This window comes from Lytechinus pictus, chromosome 13, assembly GCF_037042905.1.
Source record: "Lytechinus pictus isolate F3 Inbred chromosome 13, Lp3.0, whole genome shotgun sequence".
In the NCBI taxonomy this organism is placed as follows: Eukaryota; Metazoa; Echinodermata; class Echinoidea; order Temnopleuroida; family Toxopneustidae; genus Lytechinus; species Lytechinus pictus.
In genome coordinates this window covers 10688916-10700022 of record NC_087257.1, presented here as the reverse complement: position 1 = coordinate 10700022, position 11107 = coordinate 10688916, and the positions used below count along the sequence as shown (strand labels likewise).

General features: G+C 38.3%; 1 protein-coding gene across 2 annotated transcripts in view; it reads right to left on the bottom strand.

The window, feature by feature from the left end:
- Nucleotides 1-2302: 2302 nt before the first annotated feature.
- Nucleotides 2303-11107, bottom strand: part of LOC129275009 (late secretory pathway protein AVL9 homolog) — a 34807-nt gene continuing 26002 nt past the window's right edge. The window contains exons 9-14 of one of the 2 annotated variants that reach the window (XM_064108551.1): nucleotides 10814-10948; nucleotides 7959-8094; nucleotides 6384-6464; nucleotides 4862-4985; nucleotides 3901-3954; nucleotides 2303-2576 (exon numbers count right to left, since the gene is read on the bottom strand). In XM_064108551.1, the coding sequence (XP_063964621.1) occupies nucleotides 2381-2576; nucleotides 3901-3954; nucleotides 4862-4985; nucleotides 6384-6464; nucleotides 7959-8094; nucleotides 10814-10948 (726 nt within the window). In that variant the 3' untranslated portion in view covers nucleotides 2303-2380. Of the gene's footprint in view, nucleotides 2577-3023; nucleotides 3089-3376; nucleotides 3955-4861; nucleotides 4986-6383; nucleotides 6465-7958; nucleotides 8095-10813; nucleotides 10949-11107 lie in introns of those variants that run through there. The other variant, XR_010295465.1, reaches the window with a different exon arrangement.

Genomic DNA, 11107 nt, shown 5'->3' with positions numbered 1-11107 from the left:
AGGCGTCAATCCACAATTTGCCACTCTCCACCCAGGTGTTAAACGGGTACCCGGTAGGATGCGAAAGCCTATGTAGTATGCCTAGAAATTGAGTCTTGGAACTCTTGTTGGAATGCTCCCCAGGGAGTGGAAAAAGTGCATACATTGCATGCGGACATGCAAGGATCCGATGACCGGGGTAATAATATATCTGTAAAGCACTTAAGAGACGTCGTTCCGATGTGTTAAGCGCGATATAAATGCGGAATATTATTATTATTATTACTGCCAATAATTATCATTATTGGCAGTAATTATCATATCATTATTACTGCCAATAATTATTAGGCTTAAATAGTCTGAAAAGCCTTCAAGCATTAAAAAAAAAAGTATCAATGGCAGACGTGGCCGCAATGCCCTTTATGCAAAACTAGTTGATAATTGATTTTGATAATGGAAGCAATGAGGGAAAGGACATACTATTCAAGGGTCAGAAGTACATGTAAACTACGAAGTTAGCCACCATGCTTCATTAACAGATTATGAACTTTTGCTTCCATTTTATGTGAATGGCCCTCTCCATCAACTTTTCATGATTTTACACATTCCCGACAACATAGGCTTTTCCAAAGCGGACGAAGCTCTAGGGAACACACACTGCTTAGGTGCAGATCTTATGATAATAATAACGGCATATTTACCCAGGGTAGCCACTTCAGTTCCAAAATCTGTTCTCTCAGCAGGCAATGATATTATTATTACCTCGCTAAGCTAGGCTACCGATTCGGGTGCACACAGCTTTTTGAGGAATTATTTCCTGCCGGTACCCATTTACCTCGCCTGGGTTGAGTGCAGCAGTGTGGATAAATTTCTTGCTGAAGGAATACACGCCACGGCTAGGATTCGAATCCACGACCCTCTGTTTGATAGGCGGGAGTCAGAACCTCTAGACCACGACGCGCCCATATTATCACGGGGAAGATGGCATGACAAGGTTTACTTACATGTATCTCTCCCCTATGAGAGATGCAATCATGTTAAACAGTGTCCTCATTTTACTAAAATAACAAACAGACGCCAAAAATTGTCTTAATGATCGTAATTCATATCACAAAAGAGGGTTAATACTTTTTCTACATTTTAATGGATTGAAATCATTGTAGGACTTGGGAGTTTTGATGAAGATTCAACCCATAGACCAGTATGGAAACAGAAGAGCCTCTCTTAAGATTCTTGGTTCACCACTAACCCTTTCACCTTATAATAATAAATAATAATATATATCCATTTATATATAGCGCATTTACTATGTGCATATACTCAACTGCGCTTTGATACTTGGCATCATATTATTACCCCGGCTGTAGCTGAGCCGCCATATTAATAGGCGCTAAAGCGTTCAAGGAATAAATCCTACCGGGTACCCATTCACCTCACCTGGGTCGAGTGCAGCACAAAGTGGGTAAATTTCTTGCCGAAGGAAATTAATCCATGGCTGGGATTCGAACCCACGACCCTCTGTTTCAAAGTTCGGAGACTAATCCAATTTGCCACAATGCTCCACATACTATTTAAGGGTGAATGCCATTGCAAATGATGTGAAATCAAGGCGACTTCAGTCTCGGTTCTTACTCCCCTTCTGTTCCTACTTGAGGATCACCAACAATCAGGAAAAATATTCTCTTATATTCATATAAAAAAGATATAAATGTTGTCAAAGTGCGCTGTATGACACAGCATGGAGTCGCCCAGATACAGAATGAGCCAAGTCATTCACCTATCAAGTTAATACCTTGGTCACATTTGCTCTACGGCGGCCGTACGGCGAGTTGAAAACAGCCGTTTTAACATTTTTGTACCAGCTGCATATAGGTGGTTTGAAGTAAAATTAATAAAACGGCTGTTTTTGACTCGCCGTACGGCCGCCGTAGAGCAAATGTGACCAAGGTTTTAGTCTTGGTTCTCGTTTTCCTTCTGGTACTACTTAGAATCATCATCAACCAAGAAAATATTTATTTATTTTCATGTCAAAAAGGAGTAAAATGTTGTCAAAATGTCCCATAAGACACAGCATGGAATCGCTTGGGTGCGTTTCATGAAAGGACTTGTCAAAAGTTTTATCTGACAAGTCTTTTTATCCAACAATTACCATGGTAACAGTGCTTTTTAGCCAATCAAAATCAGGAAAAGAGATCTGACAAATTCTCCGACAAATATGTTGATGAAAAGTTCCACAGAATGAGCCAAGTCATTCAATATTTAGCTATGAATCCAGTAACTGTAATAATAATTGTGAAGCGCTCTGAGCAGTCGTAGATTGATATCGCGCTACATGTATATAAAAGCCAATTATTATTATTATTAATAATCGAAGACAGGGCATTGAGCTGGTGGTTGTTCCTCATTTCACCTCAGCATTCGTATCATCTTCTCCTTCCTCCTTCCATTCGCTGGCAAGCCCGTAAAGCCACGAAGACACCGCTGACTTGGCCGTGGTCAGCGCCTCTCCGACGACCTTCCCCGTCTGCATGACAGCCACACCTGTCCGGTTGAGGGCGCTGTTCAGTCTCTTCCCTCGATCGGTCGTCTGCATCACACTGATGGATGTAGAGAAGCAAACAGAGAGCGAGAGATAGAGAAGAGAGGTTTAAAAGAAGAAGAGTTCATAGCAGGTGCAGATCCAGGGGATGGGACAGCGATGATCCTCTGGGCTGACGTGACATATGCTCCTGGGACATTTGCTCATGTCTTTATATCTCAGAGGGCATATTTTTAGAGTTAGGATTGTCATAGGCTTGTGGGGTTAAGAATAATTCAAAGATAAGGATTAAGCTTCAATTAGCTTTGGAGGTTAGGTTTTATTTGGGATTAAAGTGCAGATTTTCTAACAGAGCAATTGTCGCCACAGCAAATGTCATGGAAAACCCTTGCCCATCCCTATCTTTTCTTTCCTGTCAAAATTTCTTAATTGGAAAATGCTCTCCTTGAGAAGTGAAGTGATTTCCTTCTTAATTTTTGCTTATCAATTTTTTTTTCGTTCTTTTAAAGTGCTCCCCTGCCCTCCTGTCTTGTAAATCCAGGACCTGTCCCTAGTTCATAGGGTAAGCCTCTATGGCCCGTATTCTGAACTCGGGTTTAAATTAAACCCTGGTTTTAAGTTGTGGTTTAACTATGGATAGCCATTTGGGGCACAAATCCCTAACAGTAAAAATCCACTTTAACTAAATTGACACTCAAATTGTTAATAATTGTCTGGGACTGATAACTGAAGTATTTTGAAAAAATAGTAAACATAAGAAATTACAATATAAACGGGAATTTTGAAATTTTGCCTCCCCATAATTTTAGCACAGAGTTAGACCGTGGTCTAAATTAAACCTGACTTCAGAATACGGGCCTATAAGTTAGAGTATATTTCAATTAAGGCTTTGTGTAGTCTTCTCCACAGACTTTTGCCTTCCAATGTCATTTCAACAATAAAGCATTCACAAAAAAAAATCATAATAATTATAAAAATATCTGTATATTGACCCAGGGCAGCCACTTCAATTCTGAAAACTGTTCTCCCAGCTGGCCCTGCTATCATTATTACCCCGGCATTAGCTCGGTTACCTAAGAGCTCAGACATTCCAGGAATTTCTTCCTACCGGGTACCCATTCACCTCACCTGGGTTGAGTGCAACACAATGTGGGTAAATTTCTTGCTGAAGGAAAACATGCGATGGCTGGGAATTGAACCCACATCCCTCAGAATGACAGACGAGAGTCATAACTACTAGACCACGACGCCCCCACATGAGCAATCTCAGGTGAGGTGAAAAAGAGATAAGTCCGAGCTAATTCTAATTGGATTGTGGTCTAGAATCTACCTAGTAGCCTTCCTTTCTAAATCTGTGTATAGTGTTTGCTGTGAATACTCACCTTGATAATCTAATCTTCATATCGCTGACACTGAGGTGACCGTGGAAGGGATGCCTAAAACAAGCAAAAAACATAAGAAAATTTAGGGGAAAGGAAAAAGAAGAATTATGGAGTAATGCAACACTCAAATCAAATATCAGCAACACACACAAAAAGAGTGTAAATGTCAATTGCAAAATCCACCTGGGGAAATTTGTCCCTTCTTTAATAACAAAATGCTGCAATAAACCCAAATTTTCAGGTGATTAAAAATTGCATCACCCTGCGAAACGATTTCCAAACCAGCCAATGAGTAGAGAGACCACCTTTTAATTCCTACAGGTTTTGTACAGTGACCACGTGCTTCAAGTTGGTAATGGGTAAAATCAATTTCTCTCAAAGAACAGATACATGTAGTCAGCAGGTAATCCTTTCCTCAAAAATTTCATGTCTGATATTTTGTTTTCATCTGACACCTTTACCTCTCATATACTGTATTCTACATAATATCTACCTAACTGAACACCATAACCTGGTGAAGGTTTAATAAGTTGGGCTTTAAAATAAACATAAAAAAATAGAGCAAACATTGGTGACAGTTTGATGAAAATCCATTAAAAAATAAGAGAGTTATGAATTTCCGAAAATTTTCAATATTTGACGTCATATGCAAGCAACTCTTCTATATATTGTGTGATATAAATTCCATTTTCTCAAGAGTTGAGAGTTAAGTAATTTGAGTGGTGGATATGTCATCACACACATTATTCTATGGAAAAAATCAATTTACTCATAATGTTCAATTAAAATGGGGGAACTGCTTGTCTGTGACGTCAAAAAAAAAAAAACTCTGCTGTTCCTCAGCAAATTTTCATCAAACCTTCACCAATGTTTTTGTTTTTTCTGATTTTATTAAAACCAAATTATTGTCAGGGTGAACTTTCCCTTTAGTGTATTTCATAATAAGTAGAGAAGATCTTACCCAGTATGTATTTGATCGATGCCAGGATGAACCTTACTGTTCCACATTCTGAAGTTATGAGTTGTTTTCCAAGCTTGCACAAAACTCTCATTGAAGTCTCCTATTTCACTCACTGAATAGGTTCCTGAATAAACAATGAGCATGTTACAATGTACAGTTGTGCTCAATAGTTAGTGAACCCCACAACAAAATACATTCCTTCATGCCCAGTGTTGAATGTAGACAAGTTCGATAAAGTTTGTTTCTCAGGGCTTGCCGAACATTGTACTGTTTGGCAAGCCTTGATAAACAAAATTTATTGAATGTAATACTTGAGCACCAATGTAAATCAGAGAACTGAATCAAGTACACCATGAATGATCACATAATGTTGCTTAACGTTAAAGTCAACCAAACAAATATGAGATGATTTAAAGAAATATAGAAAAATAATTTTATGCAGACACAATTTCTTTTATATTTTGTTGCATTAAACTTTTTTTTTTTAAAGATTCAACAAAAAGGATGTATTGAAATGATTGGAGTAGTGTCGATGCATGAATTCACTGATTGATATTCATATATTAATCTCCTTTTCAATGGGGACAAATCACCGGCGTAAATTCAATCGGTGAATCTATGGTGGGGGGGGAGGAACTATTGTTTCACCCCTCCCCCCTCCCCCACTTGAATGAAATGACATCACATATTTACGCCCATGGAACAAATGTACACAGTAAAGATTAATAAAAAAAAAGAACAGTGAAAAGAGAACATACACTTCATTTGACGTTTGAAGGTTTGCATGGTGTTATGAGCAATCGCGGAAGAGATTTACGGTACAACATGTGTAAAGTCCTGGAGGGACTGAGGTAAGAAAAGTGGATAGAAATGGAGGTGAAATGGAACGGCGAGAAAGTGGAGATTTGAAAGTAGAATATTCTTTTCGAAACGAGTGTAGTCCTTGAAAGGACTGTAAACCAGAATGGCCCGTATTCTGAAGTCTGGTTTAACTTAGACCATGGTCTAACTCTGTGCTAAAATTTTGGGAAGCCAAAAGTGTCCAAATTTATATTAAGTTGTATGTTTCTTATGTTTACTGTGCTCTTTCCTGATACATCGATTGTGAAGACAATCATCTATCTATACTTCCTAGACAATTATGAATGATTTGAGAGCCAAATGAGCTGAAATATGATACCGTTAGTGATTTATGTAACAATTGGCTTTCCATACTCAAACCACAACTTTAAACCCGACTTCTGAATACGGGCCAAGGAGTTTACACTCACTTTGAAAAGAATACTCTACTCTCAAATCTCCACTTTCTCGCCTTTCCATTTCATCTCCATTTCTATCCACTTTTCTTACCCGATTCCTTCCAGGAATTTACGCATGGTGTACCGTAAACCATTTCCGCAATACACTTCATTATCAAGTTGAATATGTTTCTTGTAAAATGACTGATGCAATTTGCTCTTAAAAAGCGAATGTCAAATTTGTTACATGTTTCCATTGCTAAGTAAGGCAAACTCTTACTTACCAATACTTGTACATGTTGATAAGAGAGAGAGTATGTAGAGTTTGAACTGTGCTCTTATCCATTCATCACTTCCTTCCCATCCTAAACATACAAGAGAAGAAAAAAAATGGATTGATGGATACAAAAAATATAAAATCAGTTTTTAATTTTCGATTTGTGATGTCAGAAACAAGCCACATATTATGTACACTTATGTGATATAAAATGGATAAACTTCCCTTTTTATGGTTCATGAAGACTGTTTTTTTATTTTCTTTCAGGAGCGGGTGTGAACTGATTTGTCTATTGATATTTTGAAGGTAAAATGAAAAAAAAAATCATTTTCTAGAAAATTACATTTCACTAAATATTTACTACAGGATATATGGGGAAGCTGCTCGCATATGATGTCACAAATCAAAAATATAAAACTGTCATAATTTTCTCAATCTCTGATGGATTTATCTCAAAACTTTACAGAGATTTTTCTACTAATTTTTCTGCTATTTTTATAATAAGCTTTAAGTCAGGGTGAACTTCCCCTTTAAGGGCTACGAACTGAAGATTTGACAGATTTGTACGAATCCGAGATAAACAAAATCATAGACCCTACGACGATCGGGGATGCGTATGAAAATCACACGATCATCGTATGCAAACTTGAAGAGATGATTACCAGGAAGCGATCACCCGAGGGGCACCCTAGTCTGCAAGCACAGACTCAAATTTGACACTTTAACCAAAACCAGGGTGGTAGTGTAGCTCAGTCGGTTAGAGCGCATGTTTCGGATGAGATCATAGATCTCAACGTGAGGGGTTCGAGTCCCGCTCATGCCGAAACACGTCTAACAAAAAAATCTGATGCTAAAGCGTTGTGTGTTAGCGTGCCTCATCACTGTATTCAGTGCAGGTGTGAATACAGTTGGAAAACACATCGTCCATCGGAAAGGACGCAAATGTTGGTCCCGAGTATAGGAGAGTCACAACCTATGCACGTTAAAACCAATACACTATTCGTCAAAGAGTAGGGTGTTCACCCGGTGTATTGCACCTGCCGGTCCCGCCAAAATTCAGGTCAGGTACCCAATGCGTTCATGCCCAGGAGGGCCCTGCATCGTATACATCCAGATCCATGTCTAGAGTGAAGACTAGACTCCAAACTCTCTGTCTGTGTAGAGCCAGCCACAGTGCATATTGAATCTAGTCTCACTACTTCAGACTCTGCATTATGTACTATGCAAAGAGTGAAAATCAAGGGTCTGTGCCTACAGACTAGGGCCCCCTTCAGGCACTCTACCGTGATCATAGACCAAACGTACGTAAAAGGGTAATTAATCATATAATTGATCACAGAGGTGCCGTTGCCGAGTGGTCTAGGGCGCCTGACTGTACATAGAAAGTCCGGGGTTCGATCCCCGGCCGGCGACACTCGTGCCTGTGAGCAAGGTATTTCATCGACAATGCTCTTTTATCCTGCATTCAAATACATAAGAATGCTATACGCATTCTTGTTAACTAGGTGTGCACTTGTTAAAAAAAAATGTATAATAAAAAAATTAATTAAAAAATATCTTTCATATGCCTAGATCATATTACCTGTTCCATCTAGATATACATCACTGCGGTCTGTTACATTCTTGATTAAGAAGTCTGCAAACCTCAGATCAGCTGTGCTTAAAGACACCTGCTTCCTCAGTTCATTGTCTAAGATATTTACTTTACCTTCCTCAACCTTTAAAAGAAAAAAAAAAAAAAAAAGAAGATAAATAGGAAGAAAATGACTTAGCGGTTCAAGCACCTTGAATGACATTGCTAGAATACTTACAGGGATCGAATGTTGTTCATACACCTATTAATGTAGGAAAGGCTATAAGGGTAATTTCATTAAATATGTAGTCTACGTCCAACCCTCTACATGTATATGTGGGACCTTCATGAAATTTTCTGTCTCTGATTTCTTGTTATTTTGGCAGTCTGTAATGCTCTCAAATGACCATGAAGACTTGAGAAAAATGGGGGTCAGATGTACAAAAAGGTTGATCATTTTATGGAATTGCCCGGTACTATATCTGTAAAGTACAGTGTATTATGAGACGTTGTCCAGATATGATAAGCACAATACAAAAGCGGAATATCATTATTATTACTTCAAACCAACAAGTTATGTAACTTCAGTCTTAATTGGATTACTGGAACTTTTACACATGGAACATATATAATAATAATCAAACATTATTTGGTAATAATTTCAATGGCACCAGACACTCATATTATTCCCTTGTTTTGGAACCCTTCCAATGTAAAGTTTTATGTAAGTTTATTCACCACTCCAAAAAGTACTGCATGGAATGCACCCCAAATATAAAATCTGGGGGTGTTTTCACAGAGATTTATGTGTGACTAAAGGCACACCTTACGACTGTTAGCGATCCAATTTTGGAACAAATCGCATTTTGCTCATTTTCTGAAGATGTGAATGGAACATATCATTTCATTTGAGGTTAAGATTAATTCAAAGAATAATATTATAACCATTTTGAAAGATTCCAAGCCTTTATTTTGGAGTATAGGCCAAATTAGTTTCAAATCGTAGCCAATTGTATGACTGCTATGACGTAATTACGACTAGATATTAAATTTACTTTTATTCTAAGGATGATAGCATAGTCACAGATTTGAACATACATGTAGGTATTCGTACAATGATTTAGAACATTACACAGTAAGATATTCCAAGTCTCAATACAGTATTAGCATCAAATTCTACTACATTTAATTCTGAAATCGGGTCGCAGACCAGTCGTAAGGTGTGCGGTCGCCTTAACCCTAACTAGGCCGGGCTTTTTTGGCTGTTCTGTGGCCGGGGGGGGGGGGGGGGTGGGGGGGTTGATTCAACCCCCCCCCCCTGAGATCTCGGCCGCCGATCGCGCGAGCACCGCAAGAATTTGCACGCTGGTAGTGTGCGATGTAATCTACAAGGCTGTATGGTAAAATTTTCCAAAATAATGAGATTTAATTTTATATGAATTAATTATGCTAATTTATGCATAAATCATACTTTTTGCTCTAATTCACTAAATAAAGCTCCTAGAATGCTAATTTTTTGTAAAAATATTCTTTGTAGCATTCTTAACAATGGCAATTGAAAAAAACTTCGGTTTGTAAATCAATTTCTTATGTATTTTATTGTTTTATGAATTTCTTATGTATTTCCTTGTTTTTTCAACCTTTTGTTTTTCTTTGTTTTTTTCACCAGATTTATTGCACAACCTTTTTGAAGCATAATTATGCTAAAATCAATAGCTTTCAGCTTTTTAAAGTAAAAATAATCATATCTTTATGAATATGATGAGAAAACTCACTTTGCATTGACTTTGTACACAAAATCACGTTTTGGAACAATTTTTGGTCTGATATGCACTTACAAAATGTTGCCTAATTTCGGAACCGCGTACCCGGGCGTCGTAAATTTGGTCTCAAAAGATGCGCGAGACTTAAAAGTATAAACTCTGCGAGTGGCGCGGTCAAAAAATTTCGCGCGGCGGAATGATCGCAGAAAATGTTGAGGGGGGGTTGATTCAACCCCCCCCCCCCCCCGGCCATTTTTGGGGTTAAAAGGTGCAGTTACATTCATAGTTGCATGCTGTATATAACGCATCAAAGCATTGGTCAGATCATGCCAAGAAGACGCATGCTACTGCATATCAATCAATAAGATTGCGTGTTAAATATCATGTGCATGTCAGCGTTAAGCATGACTTTTGACTTTAAGTCACACTTCAATCTTTGTGAAACACCCCCTCCCAGGTAAGATGCTGTTATAACCTTCTTGATTTAGATTTGCATTCAGCGCAACTCTTTCAGTGACAGTACCCTTATTGACAGCAAATTGCCACTTCGTCTATTGCCAACTCGTCCACTCATCACATAGTCTACCTTCATTTTGTCTAATGCCATTACATCCATCAACCATCCGTCCATCCATCAACATTTCGTTTAACAATCAATTGGTCCAATCATCACTTTGTCTATTCACCAGTTCGTCTATGACCGTTTCGTCTCATAACCAGAGGAGCATTTCACGAAAGGATTTGTTGGACGTTTTATCCAATAAGTCCTGTTTTATCTGACAGTTTCCATAGTAACACTGCTTCTCGGCCAGATCTGACAACTTGTCGAACCAAAATATTGATTAAACGCTCCCATGTTGGTCTAATACCCATTTTATTTTCATTCATTTCACCCAATTAACACTTAGTCCAATTAGAGTAAATGGTATACAGACTATATGGCTATTGGACCAACTGCTTATTAGACAAAATGGTCAGTGGACGAAACGGCAATTAGACCCATGTGGATAGTGGAAGAACTGATGGTATATCAAATGATAGTAGACGAATAATAGTAACTAGATGAATTGGCATTTGACCTAGTGAAACCAATTGACTAACCTCCACAATGACGTCCATGAGATGCTTATGGTGTTTGAAGAGAGCATTTGTTGCTCCGATGACAAACGACCTGACATTGACGTCTTGTAGCATGTCGTGCTGCTGAAGAGACATGTACGGATGGCACAAGGAACCCTGAAAAACATCGAACATGTAATAATTAACATATTTATTAAAAAATTGAGCTTGAGATTGGTGTTTCATGGAGAAGTAAAGGAAGGTAGGTTCAAAGATGGAGGATGCAAAGCATAGTGGACAGTGGCGAGGAGTGATGGTGATGGCCGCAAGTGTGAA